The sequence below is a fragment of the Elephantulus edwardii genome, unplaced genomic scaffold (assembly GCF_000299155.1).
Source record: "Elephantulus edwardii isolate Elephantulus edwardi_28Jun2011 unplaced genomic scaffold, EleEdw1.0 scaffold00117, whole genome shotgun sequence".
Taxonomy (NCBI): Eukaryota; Metazoa; Chordata; class Mammalia; order Macroscelidea; family Macroscelididae; genus Elephantulus; species Elephantulus edwardii.
Window position 1 is genome coordinate 3,833,908 of NW_006399867.1, and position 24,501 is coordinate 3,858,408.

A 24,501-nucleotide genomic window follows, 5' to 3' on the forward strand; every position below is an offset into this window, starting at 1 on the left:
ACTGAAAAGGTATGCAGACAGAATGCATCCTTGATGTACTTCTTTCCTGATTTTGAACCATGCAGTGTTTCCTTGCTAACTTCCATAGGAAAACTGACTTTATTATGTCCATATATGAATATCCAGGGTAGTGTTTGAGGGGAGATTTTGGGGATATTTCAAGAGTAAGCTTGACTCTGCTTGACTTTTATATTAGAGGCACACTGTGGACTTTGGAGCCTAATGGTTACACAGGTGCCCGACTCACTGGCACTAGTGGTGACACTCCTATTTTAATGAACACATAGCACTTGGGGTTGACCAATACCACCTCTTTTTTTTTTCTATTTGAAATACCTAACTGAAAGCTGGCTGAATACCTTTCAAAGGAAAGGCTCATTAAATGAGGATAACCAAGCCTTTGGGAAACTACCAGAATTACAGTCTGTGTTCTCTCATTCCCAAACATCTTAAGAGAATCCATTTCAAGGGGCTGCTGCTGAAAGCATCATGCTGCAAAAGAGAACTTATCTAGTTCCAAAGAGAAGATGCCCAAGAAGGGGCTAGGGAACAGATACTGCAGGACATCAGCTGCTAAAATAGCACTTAGGAATTCTGTACAAAAGACACTTCAGTCGCATGTGTCAGCTGCCACTGAGATGCCCGAGATGTGTCTGCTGGAAGGCTCCGACATTCCAAGCCACTGTCCTGTCACCCACCCAGCAGCTCTGGGGTGCACCCACTTCCACACTTGCTGATGCATAAGTTAGAGGTAGTCACGTGTGTGTATAAAAGTCAAACCTCTTCAGTAAAGCCCACTGCAGGAAGCATGCGCAAAACCAGTTTCTGGTTGCATCCCAGACAATCCGTGGTGCTAGGGGAAGGAGATTACCAGGAAAAGGTTAGAAAACAAGCAGGAGGGTCTGGGTGTTAGTCTCTCATCCACGGGAAGATGTTTTGTGGCTTCTGAGACTCCGAGGAAGGAGGCATTCTGCAAAGTCTCGATGACTTCACTTCTACCATCAATAACGAGCGTGCAGATCTTTTCTCTCGATCATCGGGATATACACGGGCTGCGGGCCTCGGATTTCAGTCCTGCTCGAGTGAGCGAGGCTCTCATATTCCCATTTAAGGCAGAAGAGCATTCGCACACGTAACAAAACAAAACTCAAAATCCTATGTTGGTTCATTCATTATGCTGCTTTTTCAATCCCCACTCCCCAAATGCTGCCCTAGGGGGCAGCAGGTGCCTTTGCTTGGAGCAAAGGCACGGTCAAGAGTGCAAATAGGAAATACAAAAGTTGATTTTTATATCACATTAAAAATAGCCCATCTCCCACCCCCAACCCAGTAAGTCTTGTTTGTTTTCTCCTAGTCCTTTTGCTCCTGCGGCTGCGGCTCTCTGGGCGCGTTATTCTTCCATCTGGGCCCAGGCCTCTTCTGCCTTCTCGTAGTACTGGTTGGCCAGGCGGCCCTTCATGGCTTCCATGGCTGCTTCAGCTGCCTCTGTGTACAAATCGCCTGAAAAGCAGCAAAGCGGAGCTGAAGGAGGGAACACAACTGACAGCTGTGCAGCCCTGAAGCCTTCCCTTTCCCGGGGCAACAACTGGATTTCCATCGCAGAAACCACGACTCCTCCCCCACGAGCCAATAAGAACGGCATATAATTCCACAATGGCCAATCAGCAATCTAAGCCCGCCTCCAAGCACAATAAGCCATCGGGATTGGCCCAGACATGGTAAACTAGTGATTGGTTTAAGGCGCAGCCAATGTGAGCTGTTGATTTAATATGAGCCAATGATGATCAGGCCGAAAACATTATGTTTTTAAAATTGCAAATAAATACAAAATTTGTATCCAAGAGGAATCTCTGGGATTATACTTAATATGCCTGACTGCTAATGAAAGCCTGGTGGTTTAATTCCTCCCAAAAGTGACGACAAAGAATGGCCTGGTAATGTGCTTTCAAAATTCAGCCACTAGAAACCCCACAGAGCAGTCACGGGTTGGAATTAACTTTATGGCAGTGGATTTTTCACTGGTAGTTAACTTCTTGCTGTTATGTTGGAATCAACTCATAGCTGACCTCCAGCAGGTTTTCAGAGGCTGTAGATCAGCTAGGAGGAAATCATCCATCTTTCTCCCACAGAGTGGCTAGTGGTTTCAAACTTTTTGCCTTTGGTGTGGCAGCTCAAAGCTTTGGCACTAAATTGCCAAAGCACTAGTAACTAACCATTAAAATACAGATGTTCATCTACACGTGCGCTCCATAAAGCCCCTTCCTGGGCTACAGTGGCCAAACATGGGGCCAGTGTGGTCCTTTCTCCTAGACCTGAGCCACCACGTTCTTGAGGGAGGAACACCAGCCTTGCACTTTGCCATGACTCCCAGTGGACTGGGGGAATCCTGCCACCTCTGTGCAGCCGGCCCACCCCAAAGCCTTACCTGATCTCCGCGGGTCCTTCTCCAGCCCACAGCCGCCTTTCAGCAGCATCTCAGCCTCCCTGGCCAGCAAGGTGTACCGGGGTTCATCCTGCATCCCATGGTATTCCCCGCCTTCATCACAGTCCGTGGTCTTCAAGGCAGTGCTGTACCAGCGCAGGGCTTCTGACCAGTCTGGGGACCTTGTGGAAAGACACGGATCACCATGGCAACAGGAGCGAGCCAGGGATGTCAGCAGGGTCACACCTCCAGTTCCTATCCTGGGTATCTACCCCCACCACATCCCACGGGTGCCGTCGAGTGTATTTATTCCTGGAGCAAGATGGACTGACTTTCCCCTCACAAAAATGGGGTATCAAGGGAGCTCTGGTGGCCTAATGGCAAGACGCTGCACTGCAATCCCAGAGGTACGTGGTTCAAATCCACCAGACGCTCTGCTGGAGAAGGAGGGGGCAATTTCCTCCTGTACCAGTCAGAACTGATTTGACGGTATACGTAAAAATAATACAATTAAAAAAAAAAAAAGGAGTATGACAGGACTTTCCCAACAGAAGAAAGTAGAGGATCTTAATGAAGGGAAGCAATTTTCTCCTTTTCCTCAAATCACCCTATGGGATAGTAGGGTGTCCAAGCTAATTGGGAGCCCTTAGGATTGGGTAGAAGAGGTGAGGTGGGCCCTCTGCTGAGGGCTCCAAGGCCATCTGACCAAGAGCAGTCATTTGACCCCATCTTATGCTCTAATGTGGACCCACCACTACCTCTCCTCTTGCTATCTTCTGACTCACAGCAACCCTAAAGGACAGAGTAGAAGTGCCCAGAGGGTTTGCAAGGCTGCAGTCCATGGGAGAACACTGCCACACCCTTCTCCCACTGGGCGGCTGGTGAACATGAACTGCTGACCCGGCAGTTAGCAACCAAGAACTTGACCACTGTGTTACCAGGGCTCCTTTCTATTCTGTCCTCAATGTTCTTCCTGTTGCAGCACACACATGGTCAGACTGCCAAGGATATACTTAGGTTCCAACTAAACCTAAAACCACAAAAGACAGAGCAAACAGGAGCACAGACCTCTTATGCGTGTGTTCTAACTGCACATTTGGGAGCTCGGGTGGCCTAGTACTAAGAAGCTGTGATGCAATCCCAAAGGCACACAGTTTAAATCCATCAGTTGCTCAGTGGAAGAAGGATACACAATCCCCTTCTATGCGATTTACTGCCTCTGAAAACCTGCTGGAGGGTCAGCTAGGAGTTGGTTCTGACTCCATGGCACACAACAAGAACAACAACAATAACAACTTCGTATTATTGAACATGTGGGTAACTACAGTTCCATCAGGAAAAAGCAGAAAGATACCCACGTAAGGCAGCCTTTGAATCTCACGAAATGTTCCAGAAGCAGTGTCTGTGATGGCTTCCTGCCTGCCCCCTAGCTCCCTGACAGGCCTTGTCTGCCTTCCAGTTTCAGCATCTGCAAATCCCCCTCTATGCCAGGCTCACAGGGGGCTCTCTCGCTCTCGCTTTCGCTCTCCTGCCAACAAGCCAAGCTCTTGCCTGCACCATGGCCTTCGAACCTGCTATTCCCTTTGACTGGAACATTCTCCCCACAATTCTTTACACAGCTGGTTCCTCCTCTCTTTCCCCTATTTCTGGACACCATGGCCTCTATCTGCAGTTCTCCTGTTTACTTGTTCCTGTATTTATTATCAGTCTCCCTAGATGAGAGCTCGTGCTCCAAGGAGGCAGGGAACTCACGGCTGAGTTCACTACTGTGCCCCAGAGCCCAGGCTCAAGGAGTGTTTGCTGAGTGAGCAACTGTAAACAAATGTCTGACTGTAAGTTTTCAGCAGATAACCTTGACTCCATTTTACTTTATAAACAGAGTATAAGGAAACTTATCTGAAAATGACTGTTGACACACCCAGTGCAGGCAGCTGTTGACACTGGACTAGAAGAGCTCTTATTTGTTCAACTATAATCCTCCCCAGTTCTGCAGAGCAAATAAAACTGCCCCAACAATACTAAAGAGAGAAAGCAGGGGACCCTCACTGCCTACCTCCATTCAACATGACCTTGGGATTCCCAACAACTTTCCTTCTCCTTGTAGACTATAACTTCTGGGAGGACTGTTAGTTGTTATGTACCACTGACTACTGACTCATAGCTGATCCTCCCGCGGGATGTCAGGGGCTGTAAATCACCTGGAAGAAGCCTGCCCCTCTTTCTCCTGCGGAGCAGCTGGTAGATTCAGAGCACGTGCCTTTCTGAAAGGACTGTTGTTGTTGCTAGGTGCCGTTGTGTCAAGTACGACCCATAGCGACCCTATAAACAACAAATCTGAACCCTGTCCTATCCTGTGCCAACCTCACACTACCTGACACACTAGAGCCCATTGCAGCAGTCACTCTGTCAATCCTCCTGGTTGAGGGCCTTCCTCTCTTCTGATCACCCTCCAACTTTCCAAGCATGATGTCCCTAGTTTCCACACATGAAGTTCCTCTCCAAGGAATAGCACCTCCTGCTATGTGAGGCGAAGATGGTAAAGCTTTTATGATACACCAGGATCCTAAATCTTGGGCATCTTTGCCTCCAAGGAGCACTCTGGCTGCCCTTTCTCCAAGACCTAGCTGAGAGGACTAAAGCTCCTTAGTTATAAATCTGGGCCTTGCTCCATTTTATGGCCCTACCTTATATACAAGCCCAAACCAACTGCCCCTGAGTTGGCTCTGACTCATAATGGCCCCTATAGGACTAAGCATTGCTGCCATAGGGTTTCCCAGGCTGCAGTCTTCACAGAGGCCAACTGCCACATCTTTCTTCCACGACACAGATGATGGGTTCAAACTGCTGACCAAGTTCTGAACTGCTGGACTACCAAGGCTCCTCCTACTCCTTAGGTACACCTGCCCCATCTGTGCCAGAGATGCGCATTTGTTCTCAAAACTGGGCTCTACAGTTCTGGGACAAGGCCATAAAGATGTATGAGAAACAGACGTCTTCAAACCCAGAATAAGCAGGGGAGTGAATGCCTGTTAAAAGTCAAATAAGAAAGAATCATGTTGTTCTGTGCCATCAAGTCAGAACTGATTTATAACTGACCCTTCAGTGACTTTTCAGACAGGAGCTCCAGAAGAATGCTGCTGACTAGCAGTGGTGAAAGCTAATAGCCTTGGCTTGTCTCCAGGGTTCATGGGACAGTCTTCACCATTAGGGAGCTCTGGCAGGGGTTGCACTGGTTATAGCAGGGCAGTCTGACTTGACCAGTGGCCCCACAGGAGAAAGATGTGCAGTCTCCTCCCACGCGATTTACAGCCTCTGAAAACCCACTGGCGGGTCAGCTGACCCGATCCAGCAGCCAGCCTATCATCTGAGCTGATGGGGCAGTCACGTGAGTGGGAGCTGCCTTATGCACTGGTGACCCATCTTCTTATTTGGTGGTTTGGGTTTACAACCCTTTAGGCCACACAAGACAAAGAAGCCCTCCAGACAGAACTTGACCCACAGATCTGGGACTTCCCAGATTCCACTACTGCATGAGGTGTTTCCCGGATGGCCTCTGGTTTTTGTGAAAGATTCCAGTAAATTACAGAATCCAAAGACAGAGACAAGGACAGCTCTGTAGATGAGGAGTAGTGAATATCAGAGATGAAAGTACTGAATATACCATGGACTGCTAAGAGAACTAACAGGTTCATCCCAGAGAGGGTTAAATCAGGCTACTCCTTGGAGGCAAGGATTCTGAGGCTTCGTCTGACATACTTTGGACATGTTGTAAGGAGGGACAGGTCCTTGGAGAAGGACGTCATGCTTGGGAGGGTGGTGGGATGGTGCAGGAGAGTAAGACCCTCTACGAAATGGAATGATTCAGTGACTGGGTTAATCAGAGTGGGTGTGTCAAAGACAGTGAGATTGGCACAGGATAGAGCAGGGTCTAGGGCTGTTGTACATAGGGCCGCTATGAGTCGCAGGTGACTCGACAACACATAACAACAACAACAACAACACAGTAATTTAGAAAAGTTGGACATCTTTAACTTCTGCTTATAGGTACTATTTTTTTGCTGATTCCTCTAAAAGAAATCACACACACACACACACACACACATACACACACACACACACATGATGTATGAGGCTGTGGGCATCTGGTAAATTTTAGACTGTGTTATCTATCATATGGGCAGGATGCCATATGCCCAGAGGATTACCCTGAGATCTAGCCATGGGGCAAAACTGTTACAGGGTCACAGTTCTGACTCACAAAGGGAGTCAACATTTTGACCTCAAAGAAGAGGACACTGCCAATCTGCTTCAATAGTGAAGGTTTCTGAAGAATGTGCTCCTCCCAAAAACCTTCCAGAACATGCCAGGCGTTCTCAGGGACAACGTGGGGCAGGTGAATTCCCACAGAACCAAAGAGGGTGAGCACTCCATGTTTCCACTGCTCCTAAGAGACCACTATTTTGGGGACCTGTTGCTTCAAGGTAGGGGAGTGGACTCAAAGATGAGAGACCCTTCCCTCCGCCCACTGATGAACCAATGTTGGCCACCTAGCACGAAGAACAAATGAAAAGTTACTGACAGTTGCAGGGGTCAGTCACTCCTGAGTCTCAAAGCCCTTCTAGAAAACTCACACCCATGAGACCTTATTCTTCCTTTCATCTCAAAAGTGAAAACTATATAAACAAAAACAGAAGCCCTGTTGTTAGCAGATGTGGACTCAGCCCCTGACTCCTGAGACCCAAAGCAGAGAGGACAAAAGGAAGCTCAGTCCTGCTGTACTGCCTGTGCCCGGTCTTGGTCTTGGATACAATGACCAAGATCTGTACTGTGTTCTGGTTTTGATCAGCTCCACACACATGGTCTCTCTTTTAACTCTCACATGAATGACTCTGCCAGGTCCCACTGTTCAGATAAGAAGCCAGTTTCTGTCAGCTGCGGTTGAGCGGCTTTCCACTCAGGGCCAGGCCATATACTGCAGGACAGAACCACTCTGGAGGGTTCTTAAGACCGTGACTTTTCACAAGCAGACCACCAGGCCTATCTTCTATCTTCTGACGTGCCTCAAACATGGTTTCAAACCGCCTTCCTTTTCGTTAGTAGATGAACACTTTACATTTTGCACCACCCATTACAGTGCTTCCCTCTGCTGGCCTAGAGGTAAAGAGATGCACAGCTAACCCAAAGGCACGCGGTTTGAATCCACCAGCTAAGGAAGAAAGAAGGTCAGTCTCCCCCTGTGTGTGTTTACCAGGCAACAACAGCAAGGTCTCCCATTACAGGGTTTTCATTGGCTGATTGTTGAAAATAGTTTGCCAGGCCTTTCTTCCTATCCCATCTTACGTGGGACGTTCTACTGAAATTTATTCAGGATTATAGCAACACCCAAATTTCTACTGACTGGTGGTGGTGGCTGTGCATGAGATGCACTTATTAGGAATCAAAGTGGGAGGTGGGAATTTAAATCATCTATTCCTTGGATATGCAGAACAGATTATCTGGGAGGCTAGCCTCTATTAGGAGAAATGTGGCATCAGGATTGGTGGAAGATTAATCAACAATCTGCATTATGCAGATGATACAACCCTGCTTGCTGAAACTGAGGAGGACCTGAAGTGCTTGCTGCAGAGGGTCAAGGACTGCAGCCTTCAATATGGGTTGAGGCTCAGTATCAAGAAGACAAAGATTCTCACCACTGGGCCAAATGGCAGCATTAGGATGGATGGTGAAGAGATTGAAATTGTTAACAGCTTTAGTTTGCTTGGCTCCACAGTCAACACTCATGGCACCAGCAGCTAGGAAATTAAAAGACGTATTGAGATGGGAAAGTCTGCTGTTAGGGAGCTCTCCAGAGTACTGAAGAGCAATGGTGTCACTCTAATACAGGACATGGTCTTTGCAATCACTTGCTATGAGTCAGAGAGCTGGACAATGACTAGGGAGGATAGAAAGAGAATTGATGTCTTTGAGCTGTGGTGCTGGAGAAGAGTATTGAATGTACCATGGACTGCTAAGAAAACAAACAGGTTTGTCCTACAGAGGGTGAAGCCAGGCTGCTCCTTGGCAGCAAGGATTCTGATGCTTCGTCTGACATACTTTGGACATGTTGCAAGGAGGGGCCAGTCCTTGGAGAAGGAAGGGTGGAGGGACAGCGCAGCAGAGGAAGACCCTTCCATGCAGTGGATTGATTCAGTGACTGGAGCAAAGGGGGTAGGTATGTCGGAGGCAGTGAGACTGGAACAGGACAGAGCAGGATATAGGGCTGTTGTACACAGGGTCACTATGAGTCGCAGGCAAATCGACAGCACATAACAACAACTCCTTGGAAAGGGACTTCATGCTTGGTGGGGTGGAGGGTCAATGAAAGAGAGGAAGCTCCTCAATGAGATGGACAGACACAGTAACTGCAGCAAGGGGCTGAAATATGTCAGAGATGGTGACAATGGCACAGGATGGGACAGGGCTCAGATCTGTTCAGAGGGTTGCTATGAGTCGTACTTGACTTGATGGCACCTAATACAACAACACAACTATCTTAATATGTAGGGACATTTCCTCAGGTAGATATTTCTTTTTTTTTATAAATTTATTTATTTCTTTTTCATTTCCATGAACATCTACAGAGATTTTGGAATTTCATTCATTCATTGTTGCACCCTTCTCCCAGGTAGATATTTCTATGTAACAGTGACAATGACAGCCATTGTGTTGAGCCCAGTCCTATGCAAACACCATCTCACTTTACCCTCACACAAGAACCTTAGGATGCATGTCCTAGAAGTATTCTCATTTTACAAATGAAGAAACCGAGGCCAAGAAGAGAAAAGAACTTGCCCGCATTTGCTGGGCTGATGAGGGGTGACTTAGACCAGTGAGGTTCCCACCTGCAGCCCAGATGCCCACCTGGACCGCAGTGCTGCTGTACCTGTCTGGACCGAGGTTCCAACCCGAGTCAAAAGCCCGCGCCACCAGGATCATAGATTGTCTGTCACCAGCTTCTGCTGCCTTCAGCAAGTAATCAAATCCCTTCGTTTTATTCTCTTCCGTCTCCTGTCAACACAAACCAAAGGGCGGAGAGAGAAAGCACATGAGGGTTGAGCTAGAAGGCGCTGCCTGGATTGCCGCTAATCAATCTTCATCCTCTGCGCTGTTGTGAGGAGCTGTCAGATCAGCTCTGCCTCACAAGGTCTCTATTTACAACAGAGCCAGACACTGCCCAGCCCTGTGCCATCAGACAGTCGCGGCTGTGTCTGACCAGTGTTGTAGCCACTGTGGAAATCTACACTACGTATTTCTCTATATAGAACTGTTGGGAGAATGGAATGAGAAACACGGTGGGAGGGAAACATTACTGTAAATTTTTTCCTTATTAGGAAAAACCTTTAAAAAACATCTTATGGGGGGAAAACCATCATGAGGCTAGCAGAGACTAGTGGATGGATTGGGCAGTGAAGGAATGAGTAAAGTGCAGTGAGGATGTGGGGAGGTGTGGTGATAAATGTCACTGATCAATAGTAATTAATAATAGAAAACATGTATGAAAACCTACGAAATAAAACTAAAAACTTCCTATGAATGTCTTACCTACTTAAAAAGTTAAATAAACAAAAGGGCTCTGGAGTGTCTCTCAACCTCTTCTGGTATGGGATGACCTGTCTGCTGAGCTATGGCCAGGCCCACTGAGAGGGTTAGTGCCCCATGCTCCTGGTAAGCGTAGCCTGGCCCGGTCACCCCATCCATCCACAACCTTTGCCAACTGACAGGGAGGGTGGTGAGAGATTCACTAAGGTCACACACTCTCACAGGTTCTCCAAACTCTCCCTAGGAAAGGCCTTGTTAGATCCTGTTCCTCACCAGGACAGCGGCAATTCTTTCCCCTGTACACACAAACCAGGGTGGGCGAAGGTGCGGACCCCACATGGAATTTCCCATTGCTGTCACATCCTGCTGCTTCAGACCCAAGCCTGACTCTGCACGTCCCCGCCTGCTCCACACATTCATCTTCTGGTCTACCTCCTGCCCTTGAATCTGGGCATCTTGTCTCTCATCTGTGGGTCTGGGCACACACCCTTTATGTGAACTATTCTCCCCTTCAGCCTTTAGGGCTAACGTAGAGGACCATCTACCTACTCATTCAGCAAGTGTCTATTAAGCATCTGTCCCTGTTGCTGGGATAAGACAGAGGTGGCAGTCCACAGGACGCCTGTGCTGACCCAGTGATGAGTGGTCCTTGCTTGTTTCCATCTGTACTCTCTGATTCTCCCATCATGCCACTGTTTAATATGTGACAGTCCCCTTCTCCTCACCCAAGGACAGAAACAATCTTGTCCATTCAAACAGACTCTGGGATAAGCCTGGCCTCAAACTAACTCCAGGGTGGAGAGACAGGTGGACAGCTGGTGGACCATGCCTCTCTGGCTGGGTCCTGGTCACCTTCTCACCTTCAGAGAGATGCTGGCCAGGATGTGGTGTGGCAGCTGCGAGTACATGAGCCCCAGGCCCACAATGGCCTCCAGCTCGCCCAGGTCGGCCGCGTGTTCCAGGTGGAAGATGGCTGACTCGCGGTCCCATTCCTCATCCTTCTCGCAGAAGCGCCCGCCCTCGTGATACCGCACCATGGCCAGATGGACCTGCGCACAGATTGCAGGGTTGGACCAGCTGACTGGGATGCCCAAGCCAAGCCCAATGCCCCCCCCCAGCCAGCCTGTGGGAGGAAGCGGTTAGCAGAGAGGAGAGCCCAGCGGCTCAGTGTTAGTGCAAGGAGGGTTCTGAAATGGGCATCGCTGATACCTTCCCCAAAATGGACTTCCCGATTTTCTTTTCAAGGTCCAGAGCATTAAGCCTTTGCACTTCCAAGGCCACGGCCGAAGCCCTTGGCAGGTGGCGGCGGGAGGAGTTGACCAGATTCCACTTTTCCACACAAACCTGAAGGAGAGAGAAGGGGGCATGGCGGAGTTTACCAGCCAGTGACGTCAAGAGGATGGATGGTGGATGCTCCTCATTAAGGCTGGCTGATGGCAGCCCCTAGTATGTGAGCTTGTTGGCCGAAGAGTGGACAGAGGATCAGTGATCTTAGAGGTCACTGGATAAACATGGCTCCATTTCTCATCATTCAAATTCAGACAGTCTGTGGATGCTGAAAAGAAGTTGCACGAACAGGACAGAAAAGCCAGCAGAGGGTTGCAGCAGCTCAGGGAAGCTGTTCCCTCACTCAGCGCTCTGAGTTTGGTTGAGAGGTCCCTCCTTCACAAAGCCTGAGATGGTCTGACTTCACGCCTTCTAGAAAATCCACTGTGCTCTCTCTCCCGAGGGTCACCAGAGACACCGCAAGACCGTGAACTGCTTTGATAGGAGAGCTGGGGAAGGAGTGCAGAAAACAGAAAACACAATCCTCTCTCCCAGGTAATGCCATCCTTGTCTATAGCTTCTCTCAGGACAAAGCCAGGCAGCTCCGGCACGCCAAGGAATCAAACCTCTAATGAGGAAAAGAAACCGCCTAGCAGGGCTTTTCTTCTGAGGTACCTCTTGATGGGCTCGAACCTCCAACCTTTTGGTCAGCAGCACAGGACATTAACTGTTTGCATCACCCAAAATGCTCCTCAGTCCACCTGACTCAGAACCTCCCAGGAAATCTGGATCTTTTTTTAAAAAATTCTTTTTATTATTGTGTGTGTGTACCATCAAATCAGATCTGACTAGTAAAGGAGGAGATTGTCCCTCCTTTTCCAGCAGAGCATCTAGTGGATTCAAACTGCTCACTTCTGGGATTGCAGTGCAGCTTTTTGCCACAAGGCCACCAGAGCTCATCAAGATCTGCATTTCTAACAAGCCTTTCAGGTAATCATTGCTATCAGGTAAAGTAGGATAGCCACACTCCTTAATCTCTGCTCTGGTTGAATCACAGGTAAAACCTCCTCATGAGGTCGGTGGTGCTGGGCTCTCTCACAGCGGGAAGCTGTTCTCCTCTCACATTCTGATCCTATCTCCTAAAATCCTAACTGACCTGTAAGACTGGACGTGAGGGAGAAGACAAGATGGCGTCACTCAATCCCGCTGCCACAGAGATCTGAATCATTAAGTGAAACACACACAGATGAGGTTAAATAGAAAAAGAGAACTGAGAGAGAAGAAGAAACTGGTCCCAAACAGTGGAGAGGCCTTTTGTTAAGTAGACCTGAGAGAGATGCCAGGTGACTGCGTTCAGGGAATATCAGGATGGATGTGCAGGCAGACAAAAGCTGTTTCCTTTTATAGGGGCTATTAAGGAGATTGAGACGGGTGGCAGTTTGCTCAGGAATCCGGGGACATGAGTCTTCTCAGTACGTGATTAGCCCAAGGCCTTATCAGGATCTGGTCGTCCAGTCCCCTTGACAGGATGTGGTCTAGCCTGTCAAGTCATAAGCCTCCTTAAAGCAATGGTCAAGGTCTGAGGGGACAGGCCTGGGGGGATCTGGACATTCTTCCTCCAGATGATGTCTTAGATCTCTGAGCATCAAATGAGAAGATAAAGAATTGGCTTAAATGCCCATGAGAAAGGGAGATAGGATGAAAACAGTGGCTGAGTACAGAAAGGATGCAGTGTGCCAGTGGACAGCCGGCCACTGTGAAGACACACACTTGCGAAGAGAAGCAAACTTCCCAGAATCCCCATGGGCAGACACAGATCTGAAGTGAGGCCAGGTGAGTGTAGTATCACCTGGGACAGGAAGGTGTAGCAGGTGAAAGACTGACAAGTGTGGGGCAACTACAGTGGGCGAAGGGAGCAAGCAAGCGAAGGGGTGAGGAACCCCAGCAGGAAAGAACCCCACACCTCTGGACGGAAGGCTCATGCTCAGGGGAAGGCTTGTAGGGCAGGGGTAGAGAGATGAGAGACTTTAAACATTTGGCTGAACACCAGTAAGAACTAGACACTTTGCTACACCAGATGGAAGAAGGACTTTCTCTCTGCTTTCCCCAATACACCTTCCTAGTGGCTAAGGGATAATTCTTCCTGCCCCCACCAACTCAGTGGACAGGGAGAGTTCACGGTTGACTCACACATGCCCAGTTTGCTCAGCCTGTTCCTCTTACTAGGGGCTGCACGTGTGCTGTACGTGCCAGTGTGGACCTAATGCCAGGCGCCTGAACCCTCAGGGGCGCACACTCCCAAGACTGCAAGAAAGACAGCACAGCTGCTCAGACCTAAGGAAGCTTCACCATTCTCATCATTTGTCATCTGGTTTTCGAGGCTTTTGTCTACTTCTTTTCCCCCCATTTACATGTTCTGGTTTTATTTTATTTCTCACCTTCCTCTTCTGATCCTTTTATATTTACCCATTTCCCCTCTCCTTCCCCACTCGCCTCGGCATCTGGAGAACGGGGGAAACTGTTTCCCACTAGTAGATGCTCATACCTACCACACTTACCACCTACTACCCTACTGAATGAGTGCATGCCACCATCACTCCCTCCTGCACCACTGGACCAAGTAACACCCCTCATTGTACCGGCAGACACTCTTCAAAATCATTAAACGGGCATCCACACCCAACCCCTCCTACTCTTTGTGGAAAAATGCTGTCAGCACCTAGGAGGGACTGTCTCAGCTCCTCTTGGCAATTGGCTAGTTGGTATAATCCCCTGACAAGGGCCATTCTCCCAGCTGGTGAAGTGGCCACTTTATTCTAGATGAGTTTGTCGAGAAGTTACCCAAAGTACTGGCCTGACAAGCATCTGGGAAATCCAACCCAAAATCAGTTTAGCGAGGGTGAGGCTTTATTAAGGAATTTGCAATACAGCGTGCCCAAGCCCAGACAAAGAAATAGGTTAAGTCCACCTTCGCTCGAAAGTCTCTCCTCCAGTCCCTCATTAACTGGTTACTGCAGGAGGTACATTCTTTGCCATATTTGGCCCAAGTCTCATCTCCTCTGTTACAACTCCCTTCCCCTTATCCTGTTGGCGTACACATTCCAGGGATTTGTCATGTCACTTAACAACTTCTGTTTCTTTAGGGTTAGCTCGTGATTTATCATCCCAGCTCTGGTTTGTCCTCCTCTGAAGATGGGTCAGTCTAAATTTCATTTCTTACATCATCACAGCCAGCAAACACACATCCAGTGCTGCCAACTGGAAATAACAAACAAAGCAAAACAAGAATAAAACAAACCAAAACAAACAAAACAAAACAAAAATAAAACAAACCAACACACAAATCAACAAAGAAGATCTCTAATACGTCAAGGGAGCTCTGGTGGTCTAGTGGCAAGATGCTGTGCTGGCAATCCTGAAGGCTCGCAGTTCAAATCCCACCAGCCACTCCACGGGAGAAGGATGAGCAATCTCCTCCCGTGTGATTAACTGCCTCTGAAAACCGGCGAGAGGGTCAGTTATGGGTCGGTTTTGACTTGATGGTATACAACAACAACAACAACAGTAGCAGGCAACTTCAAATCAGAATAAAATGATAAAAGCAAGTGATGAAAACAATCAATCAGGAAATATCTGTGAGGAAGTGAAGGTAAAAGTTAAGGAGTTAAAAAAGAGATCTATCTATTTAGGCTATCAGCATTCATGGAAAACATAAACAGAACTGAGGCAAAACTAGGCAACATTCTAGAAGAATTCAGGAAGAAAATACTATAGAGCAAAAGGATAAAATCAATAGCTAATTTGAAATAATTTAAAAAGGAATTAGAAAATATGAAGAGTAATAAAAAAGTTTCTGAGAGAGATTAACACACTGGAAACACCAAACATCAGAATGGTATTTATTGAAGAGTGGGTCACTGGGAAAAATAGAGGGTGTTGGGAGAAGAAAAAAAGCCCAAGAATTACACTGGGAATTTCAGGATAGGAAATTAAAGACAAGACACACAAAACAACATCACAAAAAACTGTGGAGAGAATTATCGTTGTTGTTGGGTGCCATCAAGTATGACTCCTAGCGACCCCATGAATAACAGATCTGAGCCCTGTCTTATCCTGTGCCATCCTCATCATCTCTTATACACTAACGCCCATCACTGAAGTCACCATGCCAGCCCATCTCAAGGGGGGTCTTCCTCTCTTTCATTGACTCTCTACCCTCACAAACATAATAGCCTTTCCCAAAGAATAGCATCTCCTAGCAACATGTCCAAAGTATGAGAGATGAAGCTTTGACATCTTTGCCTCCAAGAAGCACTCTGGCTGCACTTTTCCCAAAACATACCTGTTCATTCTTTTGGCAATTCATGGCATAGTCTTCTCCAGCACCACAACTCAAGGGTATCAATTCTTCTGTCATCCTTATTCACTGTCCAGCTCTTGGATGCATAGCAAGTGACTGAAAAGACCATGGCCACACCTTAGTCTTCAAACTGATATCATTGCTCTTTAGTGTTTTGGAGAGGTCCCTGACATCAGACTTGCCCAAAGCAATAAGTCTCTCTTTACTCCTGACTGCTAGTACCAAGGATGTTGATTGTGGATCCAAGCAAAAATGGTATCATCAACAGTTTCAATTGTTTCTCCCCCTATCATGATGTTGCCTACTGGCCCTGTAGCATATAGCATGCTTCCCTAATAGCATGTAGAAAAAAAAATATATATATCCATCCAAGAGGCTCAACAAACTCCATATAGGATAAGCTCCAAAAGAACATGACCAAGAGATACTGTAATAAAACTCAGTAAAGACAAAGGAAAAAAACCTTAGAGCAATATGGGAAAAACGAAATGTTACCAACAAAGCCTAAACTCCTGACTTCTTCGCAGAAGCCATGCAGCAAGAAAGTAAAGGAATGGAACAAATATAACCTTAAAAGAAAAAAAAACCCTGCCAGCTAAGAATTACATGTCTAGCAAAACAGGTATGAGCTCTTTCCGCCATCTTTCTGGGCCTCCACAATGGTGGGCACGAACGTCCTGGCTGACGCTCTCAGAAGCATCAACAATGCCGAGAAGAGGCAAGCGCCAGGTTCTTAGCAGGCCGGGCTCCAAAGCCATAGTTCGGCTCCTGACCATGATGATGAAGCAGCATGCCTACCCTGGAGAATTTGCAATCATGATCACAGAGCGGGGAAAATTGCTGTCAACTTCACATGCAGGTTAAATAAGTAAGGAATTATCAGCCCAGTTTTGATGTGTAACTCAAAGATCTAGAAAAGTGGCAGAATCATCTGCTCCCAGGCCATCAGTTTGGTTTCATAGTACTGACACCCTCAGCTGGTGTCATGGACCATGAGGAAACAAGACGAAACACATTCTTTTTTTCTTTCTCTCTTTCTCATTGTGTACCATCGAGTCAGATCCAATTGGCACAGGAGAAGAATGCCTATCCTTCTCCAGTGGAGTATCAGGTGGATTTGAACTGTGTGCCTTCGGGATTGCAGTACTGCTTCTTGCCACTAGGCCACCAGAGCTGATTCTTTTTCTAGGGATGTAATACACAGTGCAAATAAAATGCCTCAATGGAAAAAAAACCAAAAAGACAAAAAACCAGACATAGGGGTGAAATTAAAATATTTCCAGACAGATTGAAATTAGGAGAATATGTGAAAACCAGATCAACTTAATAAATGCTAGGGAGTTCCTTTGGACAGAGAAGTAATTACAACAGAAAACAATTTGAGATAAAGACACAAGGTAACATCACCTGTTAAACATCCCAGAAAAGAAGCTCTCTAAAGGGAAACAAACGTGAAAGACTGAAATTACAGCCTCAGAAGGGGCAATCTACAAATGATGACGACTCCAAAGTAAAGCGAGAGGATGGATGGTTTAAGGTAAGAACTTCCTAAATGGAGAGAAGTCAGGATGACATCAAGAGAGTGGATATTAATTTAGACTTTGGAAACTCACTAGACTTAGGAAAAAGAAAATAAATGACAGGTAAACCACAAAATTAATAAATATTTTAATTGAAACAAGAAGAAAATCATACTAGCTCAGTAAACATAAATGTAGATACAATTAAAGAAATACAATCTGATAACAAGATGAACTCTGCACAAGAAAGTAAACAAAGAAATCTACACCACAATAAAAACACAAAGGAAAGATTATAGCAAAACCGTCTATCAGTAATTACACTGCATGTAAATGGATTAAATGCACCAGTCAAGAGAAAAACTAACCTAACAGAGATACCAAGAACACTTCACCCACAGGACAGCAATATTCATTCTTTCCTAGAGCACATAGAATATTCTTCAAAACTGGCCTTCTGTCAGGCTAATAAAACCAAGCTTTAATAAATTTAAAAATGTAAAACTAATGCAAACCATCTTCTCAGATTTTTACACTATATACAATTAGAAATCAGTAACAGGAAGACCCGGGGGGAATAATTAAATATTGGAAACAAACAAAAAAATCAAGTTTAAAAACTAGTGGGCAACAGAGGAATAAAATGTGAAATACATTCTGACAATGGAAATGCAGAATACCACAATATTTGGGATGCAGCAAAAGTGGTGCTCAGGGGTCAATTTATAGCAATAAATGCACACATCAAAAAAAGAAGAAAGGATAAAAACCCAGTATCTTCCCTACCAACTCCAATAATTAGAAAAAGAACAGTGGGAAAACCCTACAGTTACCAGAATAATGGGAATAATAAAATTTAGAGTAGAAATAAATTAAAATAGTATAAAGAATAAACACAAAAGATGGAAGAAATTTAAAGACATATAGAGACAAATAGTCTAATTAGTACTATTACCATTAGACAATTAGTACTAATGGACCTTAAGAACTTCAACCTTGATGGCCTTAAGACCAGGAAAACTAGATGTGCTCAGGCACCACTGCTGACTTCCTTGAGATCAGAGTTGTTGTTAGGTGCCCTGAGTCAAGTATGACTCATAATGATCCTATGAACAGCAGATCTGATCCCTGTCCTATCCTGTGCCATCAACTCTCACACACCTGGGCCCACTGCTGCAGTCACTGTGTCAATCCACCGTGTTGAGGGCCTTCCTCTTTCACTGACCCTTCACCTTTCCAAGCATGAGGTCCCTTTCTGAGAAAAAGCCTTTCCTAGCAATATGCCCAAAGTATGTGAGACAAAGCTGTCATCTTTGCCTTTAAGGAGTATTCTGGCTGTTGCTGTCAGGTGTTGTCGAGTGTGACTCATAGCGACCTTATCAACAGCCAACCTGAATCCTCCCCTATCCAGTGCCATTCTCATGATCTCTGACACACTAGAGCTAATTGCTCTAGTGTTAGCGTGTCAATCTATCTCATTAGAGGTTTTCCTCTCCTTCAATGACTCTCCATTATTCCAACCATGATGTCCTTTTCTATCTATATGTTCAAAGAATAAAAGATGAAGTCAATTTTGGGGCCAAGGACCACTCTGGCTGCACTTTTCCCAAGATCTGTTTGTTCCTTCAGCAATTCATGGGATATAAATCACTCTTCTTCAACACCACAACTCAAAAAGTATCAATTCTTCTTCTTTCCTTCTTATTCCTTATTCAGCTCTCTGATGCATAGCAGGTGATTGAGAAGTCAGACCGTGGCCTGACCCAGGTGTACCTTAGTCTTAAAACTGACATCGTTGCTCTACAGCTTTTTGGAGAGGTCCCAGACAGTAGACTTTCCCAGTGCAATGCTTCTCATGATTTCTTGACTGCTGGTACCAAAGGTGTTGACTGATGATCCAAGTAAGAGGAAATCATTGACAACTTCACTCCTTTGTCTGTCATAATGTTGACTGTTGGTCCTGTAATGAGGACCTCTGTTTTCTTAATGTTAAAGAAGATGTAATCCCTAACAAAAGTTGTAGTCCTTCATCTTCTGCAGCAAGTGTTAAATATCCTCTTCACTTTCAGCAAGCAAGGTTGTGTCATCTGCATAACACAGGTTGTTGATAAGTCGTCTTCTTCTAATAATGCTATGTTCTTCAGAGTACAGCTTCATGAATTATTTGTTCAGCATACAGACTGACTAGGTATGGAGAAAGGATACACCACCTTCCTGATGGAAGGGACACAACCCCTTCCTGAAGGATACACATCCTTCCTGATTTAAAACCATGTTGTGCCTGTGTTCCCTTGTTCCATTCAGACAATAGCTTCTTGGTCTAGGTATAGATTCCAAATGAGCACAATTAAGTGTTCTGGAATCCCCACTGTTCTCAATGCTAGCCACAGAGGGTTCTAAATAGATGGGGAGACAAATGAAAAACAAAACCGAAAATCTTTAAAATGCTCATATTGCAGATCTAATAGAGACTGGCAGAACCTCTGAGACTATGACTCAGTCATCTTTTATGCCTGAACTCACCCTGGGGCTCAACTTTCAGTGAAACAACAGACCTATAAGGTGAACAATAACTTCAGGAAAGAATTCTATCCCTTAGTACAACACTCAGGCCTGCAAGATCAAAAGGGTGGCTTTTGCTCAGAGATGGACAGAATGACTGAATGATGGACAGAACTGAATGATGGACAGAACGAAAGAATGACTGGAAACAAGAATCACAGAGAGGAAGTGGGAAGTGTGCTGCCACAATGTGGAGCCTGTCATCAAAGGCATAAAATAACCCAACATGAATGACTGAATGGAAAACCAAACTTCTTGGTAAACTTTTACTCAAATCACAAGAAAAAAATGAAAGAAAAAAGGGCATGCGGGGAGTAACACCCCAGTTCTCACATATAAAATGAAAGGGATAATGATAGCGTCCATGTCAAGAAGTCAATGAATTAACAGAGCAAAGTTCTTGGCAGGTACTCTAATATGTGAGCTCTGCTATCTTCTCTTTAAAGATAGGCTGTCTTCTGTCATCTCCCCTAAGTCCCCAATAACTTGCACAACATTCTGCCCAGGCCAGGGGCTCAATCCGCTTAAGAGATTTGCCCCTAAAGAAGGAAACCGAAGAGTTGAGGAAGAAATGAGGTTGTAGGACCACCAGCCCACGCAAACCATGGCCTCAAGAACTAGACCTGAAGAACTAGATGGTGCCCATCCTCTACTACGGACCATTCTGACCAGAGCCATAATAGGTGGTCTTGGGACAGAATGGTAAAAAATTATATAACAAAACTCAAATTTTTATAAAGCCAAGATGTGTTTGAATGGCATAGACTGGAGACCTCGTGAGGGTATAGCCCTGATATCCCCTCTAAAGTGAACCAAAACTACTGTGGTATATGTCACTTTTCTGCTAGGTAACAGATTAGCTCATAAAATAAAGAGTATCTCCTGTGTGAACTGTGCTCCTTTTAATAATTAAAAAACAAACAAACACACACAAAAAATTAACATTTACCCTAAAGCAGAGATGAGAAGGTTGGGGTGGTGGGCAGTGAGATAGGGATGCAAGAATAATGTAAACAAAGCAACCAGCTCGGAAATAATGGCAACGTTTAGACAATATGGAAAATGCAACCAGTGCCATTGGAAAGTTATTCTCAGACACTGCTAAATGGAAATTGAATTGGCTGTATGAACTTTTCCCCCAAAAGGCAATAAAACGTCTTTTCAAAGATTTGCTCCTTTGCAAAGCCTTCCTTTGGGAAGTATCTGAGGCAGCCAGGCAAAGAACCATGGACACAAAGGAGGTAAAACAGAAATGGAACTGGACAAAGATTGCTCAAGGCGCATTACCCGTCCGGAGCTTCCCAGGCTGTCGTCATCAGACTCGTACCTCCGATGCCCATTCGAGTAACCCTGAAGGGAGACAAGTCAGATGAACTCAGAGAGGTCTTGCTTCCGAGGGACTGGCCCAGCCCTCCCCGCATGACCTTCTTCAGGGAACGCTCGTCCCTGGAACTGGTCCAGCTCTCCCAGGTGAAGCGGGAAGCTGAGAGGATGCTGATAAGAGGCTCTAATGATGGTCTTACTGCTGTCCTTCCCTGGGGGAAAGGGTGGAACAAAGGCACAGACAGTCCCACCAAAGGGAGTCAGGTCCTTCCTGTAGCCAAATGTGCTTTATAGTCAACAAGCACAATGCAGAGACCAGAGATTACCCAGTCAGACTGGCCTTGATGTACAGATTCCGTTTTGACACATGGACAAGCCTCTGAACTGTGAGGATGCTGCCTGAGAGACCACCCTCACCATGGTAATAGAGGAGGGCACTCAGGGAAATCAACTGCTGAGCCCTGTCTGCCAACATTCTGCGCCGTTAAGCTGGGCTTTCTTACCCAGACTAGCACCATTTTACCCAGAATCCTCAGCTTAGTAACCAAAAGCTCCAGCTTTACCGTAAGATTTGTTCATCATGTGCAACCTACACGGGCCTAAACCACTATGCTTCTACTTTTCTTTGCCCTTTTTACATTTTGCCTCCATTTGTCTTATTCATACATGTACTTATTATGCTCTTAAGACTCACTTAGGAGACCCCTTTGGGTCTAAGACTCACTAAAGAGTCCCCTTTGGGTCTTTCCCCTTATTTGGACAATAAGGTGACCTTGCTCTTGTTTCCTGGGGGTGCTCACATGTTCTCGAGGATCTAGGTCATCTAGTTCGCCCCTCTTCTCACTGGGGTATCCGCTGTCCCCACTGTTCTCAGAGTCCTGTGGAGAGAAGTTGGCCTTAGGGTCTCAGTGGTCCTCTGAGTACCCAGAAAAGGTGGTGACACCACCCAACCATTTCCCTTTCTCTCATGATGGTTCTCTTCCTCTGGTCTCTTCCACGGTGGGTGGACAAGAAGGCAGTGTAGAAAAGTAGTCGCTAAGAACCTGGGCTCTGGAGAGCCCGGCTGCCTGGGTTCAAATCCTGGCCCTGGTACTCATCGACTGTGACCTTCAGGAATTGCATCATCTCTCTCAACTGCTGTTTCCTTAGCATAAAACCAGAGTTAATGATGGCACCTACATCAAAGGGCTGTGAAGATGAAAAGAGGTGTTAAACTGTGAGAAGGTGGATGTTGTCAGCGTTATTAAAAGTGACTCAACTACTTCACAGGTGGAAAAACAAAGGCTGGGTGCATGGATGTGACCTGTGGATCATGAGGTAGCCATCGGGAATGAACATTTACTGCAACTGAGCTCTCTCCCTAAATGAAACGGATCATCCCTCGTTACGGCCACTACGTCAATCTATGCTGGTTGGGGCCTTCCGTCTTTCTCTGATCCTCCACATTCCCAAGCACAATGTCTTCTCCCAAGGATTGGCTCAGCCTGACAAGACGCCCAAAGTCTTCTGTATACAAATAATATTTCTATCTTCTTTATGATCTTTGCTGGTTGCCAGTGAATGGTTTCACACTCTTGGCAACCTCGGGAGTACAGAATAGAAACGCTCCCCAGGGGTTTCTAGGGTGTGACCTTTCAGAAGCAGATCAGCAGACCTCAGACATCTCTGGGTGGGTTCGAACTCCCAACCTCTGGCTAGCAGTGTGACACTCACACTGTCTAGAATCTGGTATTACTGGGAATATCCAAAACATCCACCCATTGCCTATCAATGTTGACTTTGTGCCATATCCTATCCACACATCACCTGTATCATTAACTGAACACTTTTCTTTTTCTTTCTTTATTCTATTAAAAAGTATTTCAAGTGTATAAATAAGCATAGAAAATTGCTTTAGTTATGTCCTTTCGAGTTGCCTACGACTCACAGTGACCCTACGTACAATGGCTCTGAACCCTGCTCTATCCTGTGCCAACCATATTGTCTCTCACACACTTAGCCCTATTACCCCAGTCACTGAATCAATCCATCTGAGATCTTCCTTTCTTGCTCTGTCCCACCACCCTCCCAAGCATGAAATCAATCTCCAAGGACTGCTCTCTCCTTGAAACATGTGCAAAATATGTTAGATGAAGGTTCAGAATCCTTGCCTCTGAGGAACAGCCTGGTCTCACCCTCTCTAGGATGAACTGTTTGTTCTCCTAACACAGTCCATGGTATATTAAACAGAAATTGCTGAGATCTACTACCAAACTGTCAACTTTTAATAGATGCCTTATTACTTTATTTACTTTTCGCTTATACTTATTACTTTATGTCTTGTTATGATATATTTATTTGTTCTTTGGCTAACTGTGCTCTATTACAGGGTTAAGGCTTACATGACAGCCCAGGAGACAACCATCCACCATGAACCAAAGCTGGGGCCAGATGACATTCATCAGAGGGTCTCCCTGTTGCTGGTTTGGCTTCTCTCCTGTCTAACCAGGGAGCTCTTTTGCCCTAGTAGCAAGGAATTGCGCTGCCAACCCAAAGACAAGTGGTTCGAATCCCTCAGCCGTTCCACAAGAGAATGATGGACCGTCTCCTTCCAAGTGATTTACAGTCTCTAAAAACCTGTAGGTTCCAACTCAATGCCACATAACACTAACTAGTCTAACCAGTCCTGAGAACTGGGATGGACCAGTTGCCTTTTCTATTCCAGTGGGTCAAAGTCTGCCTTGGGCAGGAAGCTGAGATTCACTGCATGCCCCTTGCCCCCTGGTCTTCCTGGCCCTGCCAGGAGCAGAGCAGGGCGCTCACCTCTGAATCTGCAGGTTCACCCTCCGGCCCACTGGGAGTGCGTGTGCTGTCCCCTCACCCCACTGGGGCTGGGCCCACAGCTTCCATCTCTCTGTCCACTCACCCGGTGGTTGTCTGGATGGTCATGGTCGCCATGTGCCATGTTATCAAGGTCGCTGAACACCGGCCAATCTGGGCAGGGAGCAAACAGAGATAACGCACTGAGTCCACTGCTGGAGTCACAAGACGAACCTACGACAGGCTGTACCTGTCACCAAGCCTTTTTAATCGGAATAAACCTATATGGACTCCATTCCTGTTTTTTCTCATAACCCTTACCAGCAGCTCAGTGTTTTCTCAGCAATGATTCTCTTTTCCCAGCTCCTTCCTACCTATCCCTGGTCTCCAGTGATACATTCTGGTGACCTGTACACTACTCTTTTCTCTGGGGTCATAATATTTGTCATTTGTTTAGTTTCTGGGTTTTTCCTAATATTTGTCATTTGTGACTGGCTTCGTTCACTCAGCATAATGCTTTTAGGGTTCGCTCACACTGCAGTATGTATCAGGACTTCATTTCTCTTTATGTTTGAGTAATGTCCTATTGTGCACTTAAAGCTCACTGTGTTTCTTCATCCGTGTGTGTATCAGTGAGCCATTTTTATTTTTAAATTTTTTTTAAATTTTTT

General features: G+C 46.1%; 1 protein-coding gene across 1 annotated transcript in view; it reads right to left on the bottom strand.

The window, feature by feature from the left end:
• Positions 1-1,390: 1,390 nt before the first annotated feature.
• The window catches only part of EEF2K (eukaryotic elongation factor-2 kinase), a 57,213-nt gene continuing 34,102 nt past the window's right edge, over positions 1,391-24,501 (bottom strand). Inside the window, exons 3-10 of the mRNA XM_006892694.1 lie at positions 23,937-24,004; positions 21,832-21,909; positions 20,996-21,058; positions 11,210-11,344; positions 10,861-11,049; positions 9,345-9,469; positions 2,426-2,604; positions 1,391-1,500 (exon numbers count right to left, since the gene is read on the bottom strand). Of these exons, the coding sequence (XP_006892756.1) occupies positions 1,391-1,500; positions 2,426-2,604; positions 9,345-9,469; positions 10,861-11,049; positions 11,210-11,344; positions 20,996-21,058; positions 21,832-21,909; positions 23,937-24,004 (947 nt within the window). The remainder of the gene's footprint in view (positions 1,501-2,425; positions 2,605-9,344; positions 9,470-10,860; positions 11,050-11,209; positions 11,345-20,995; positions 21,059-21,831; positions 21,910-23,936; positions 24,005-24,501) is intronic.